At 53.2% G+C, this 2,912-nt stretch overlaps 1 protein-coding gene across 1 annotated transcript in view; it reads left to right on the top strand.

The window, feature by feature from the left end:
- Window positions 1-790: 790 nt before the first annotated feature.
- The window catches only part of Cks2 (CDC28 protein kinase regulatory subunit 2), a 5,727-nt gene continuing 3,605 nt past the window's right edge, over window positions 791-2,912 (top strand). Inside the window, exon 1 of the mRNA XM_005371315.3 lies at window positions 791-997. Coding sequence (XP_005371372.1) covers window positions 939-997 — 59 coding nt within the window. The 5' untranslated portion in view covers window positions 791-938. The remainder of the gene's footprint in view (window positions 998-2,912) is intronic.

Here is a 2,912-nt window from a genome sequence, read left to right as displayed (position 1 = left end):
CGTTGGGTTGGCCTTGGAGATAGCAGGGATTAAAGGCGTGGACCACCACGCCCAGCTGCCAAGGACAAGATTGTTCACCCGCCGCCGCACCACGGCAACTCGGAGAGGTCAGGGGGCTCGGGAAGCCCCGCATGGTGCTGCAACAATTCGCATAAAACTGAACAGAAAAATCGACACGTGCTCGTTGCAGAAAATGGTTTATTCGTAACCTGCTTCGTCAAATAAATCTCTCCGTACATCTTGGCTCGTTTTTTCCAGGTTACTCTCTTTTACAAGAGCACGTCTTTTCAAACTGGGACTAGCTAGCACCGGCCAGTAATTAGCGTCCCTAAGAGGGGCGGCGGAGGGCGCCTTCCGCCCAGAACCCGCCACACCTGGGCTCTCCCTGCTTGGCGCAGCGGCCGAGGCGGGGGCGAGCGTGCCCGCTCACTTCCGCGCGCGAGGCAGGGCGAGCAGGGTGGACTCTTCGGCGACACCTTCCTCCCGGCCCGGCGAACCCAAGAGCCGCAGTCCCGGCCACCGCGCGGGTGGTGCTAGAGCCCCAAACCCGCGGAGCCTCACGGCCCACCCCTCACCCCCCGCCCAACGGCCTGGTCTAAACCACTGCGCACGCGCCGTGCGGGCCCTAACGACTCGGCTCCGCCCTTCTTTCGTACCTCTAGAGCTCGCCCGGGCTCGTCACCACAGCGCCGTGAAATCCTACTCCCGCCCCTGTAAGCCCCGAGCAGGTCTCTGATTGGCTGCGTGTCCTCGCGGCCTGCGTGGAGCGTGATTGGTCGGTGACTCCGTCCAATCGGCGGCTGGCTGTCGGATTCAAATCTAGAGCGTTGGGCCTGCGGTCGTTGGCCTCATTCGAGTCGTTGCGCCGGCCGTAGGCGGACGTGGAGCTCCTTGCGCCCCGTTTCCTGCTCCCCTTCTCCTCTCCGCGCGCCGGCAGGATGGCCCACAAGCAGATCTACTATTCGGACAAGTACTTCGACGAGCACTACGAGTACCGGTGAGCAGCGCCTGCGGAGGAGGGCCGGCCGGGAGGTCAGATCCGGTGGTCGGGACTTGGGCTCCCGTAAAGGCCTCCGTCCTTCCGGGCAAGCCGCGCTTTGTGTCGCGTTCTTCGGGGTTCGCAGGAGCTGGGCAGTCGTATGTCTCGGCAGCGCCTCAACCTGGAGCTGACGACCGCACACGGCGCCCTCCCGGCCGGGCCCGGAGGGGAAGCCCCGGGAGGTGCCCCGCTGGGAATTTGCTAGGGTTTGTTGGGGTGACGCTCGGGGCGTTATCAAAGAGCTTCGGGTTGAAGTTGAGAAAACTCGAGGTTGCCCTGGGGAGGTGTTGGGTTTTTTTTCCTCCCTTCACTTAATGCTCAACTGCTAGTGTACTTTAGCCAGGTTTGGGACTTTTGAGGGGGTTTTTAGGGTTTGAACCCTGAGGTGCTGTAGGAAATAGTGCCTGCGTTAGTGCAGTAAGCAAATGGGTTATGGAAGGCAGGATGGCTACAGTTAGCATTATTGTGTTCGTGCCCTGGGGTGTGGTTTCAAAGGCCTTTCCGCCGGCTCCGGGGTTGGGACTGGAGCGTTGCATTCTGGGACACGGTCTAGCTATCCAAGACGGAAAAGCCTATGTCGCCCCTGGCCAAACAGTGACCATGTTTTCTGTTTGCTTCCCTTTTCGGTTAGTCTCCCGCATGCTGTTTGAGGAATAAGACACCTTTTTAGAGAGTAGATTCCCCCCCCCCCATTCTCCTCACGCCTGTAGTGTAGAAATCTTTCTTGACAGCCGGAAATCTTTCTCTAGTCTGTTTTACAATTTAGTAATGCTTGAACTTGAATGTTTTTAACTAGGAAACCTTGTGGGGTTTTCTTTAACTATAAAATAAAATTAATATAATAACACCGAATCCAGCTTGGGGAATATCCAACAATCAGCAGAAAATGATTGTACGGCCTTTCTAGTAATTTGCAAATAATTCTAAGTGTTTAGCATAAATATTTATGAACTTGTGTACATTTCTTTAGGACATATTGCCAGAGCGAGATAGTTTTTAAACTTAGGCAATCAGTTGTCTGTGTTGTGTTTGGAAGCAGCTGCAGGCTTGTCTGAAGTAATTTGCTGCCGCATAAATGAGCTAGTCTGCTAGCCACTGCTATTAGAAATGGGATGGAGAGCTCAGAAACCAGGTCCTCATTAAGGGGCTTTTCAAGCTTGCCATTCTGCCTCAGCCTTCCCAGTAGCTGGATTGTGGGTGTGCCGCCACACCTGGGCTGAGCTTAGCTCCCCACTCTTAGAGAGCAGGGGGATTAGAGGTGTGAGTCTAGGCAGCTGGCATAGACGACTGTCGTGTAGAAACTGGTTTTTGTCATGGATGATTACTAAGAACAAACAGTAGGCTGCACCTCCTTCCCCGATATCTGGGAGCTATCCCCCCCCCACCACCACCAAAGATGGTCTCTAAAGCCCCAGTTGTCCTGGAAATCGCTGTGTAAACAGATCTGGCTACATCCGCCTCCCAAGTCCTAAGAGTAAAGGTGTATACCACTATGCCCAGCATAGGAGTCTGTCTTTACAGAAAGAGAATTGAGGATTTCTCTGGGTATTCCTTATAAAGTGGTAGTATGTGACACCTTTTGTATTCAAACTAAAACTGGGTTTTGGAAGTAGTTTGCCCTACATGTGGTCAGTAATGAAATACAGGTAGAGTCAGTCATCATGTGGGTTTGACACTACAAAAATGTATATGCCAGGTGGTAGCACACGTCTTTAATCCCAGGATTCCAGAGGCAGGTGGATCTGTATACAAGGTTAGCCTGGTCTACAAAACTACACAGCTCTCTTCAAAAACAAACAAACAAAAAAAAACCCGTAAAATTTATATTACAGTGACCCCTGGTGAATTAAGTGCATGACATAGGAGTTGTGAA

Source organism: Microtus ochrogaster, unplaced genomic scaffold, assembly GCF_000317375.1.
Source record: "Microtus ochrogaster isolate Prairie Vole_2 unplaced genomic scaffold, MicOch1.0 UNK104, whole genome shotgun sequence".
NCBI classification, from domain to species: domain Eukaryota; kingdom Metazoa; phylum Chordata; class Mammalia; order Rodentia; family Cricetidae; genus Microtus; species Microtus ochrogaster.
The sequence above is the reverse complement of the archived record's forward strand: the minus strand, read 5'-3'. Positions and strand labels throughout refer to the sequence as shown.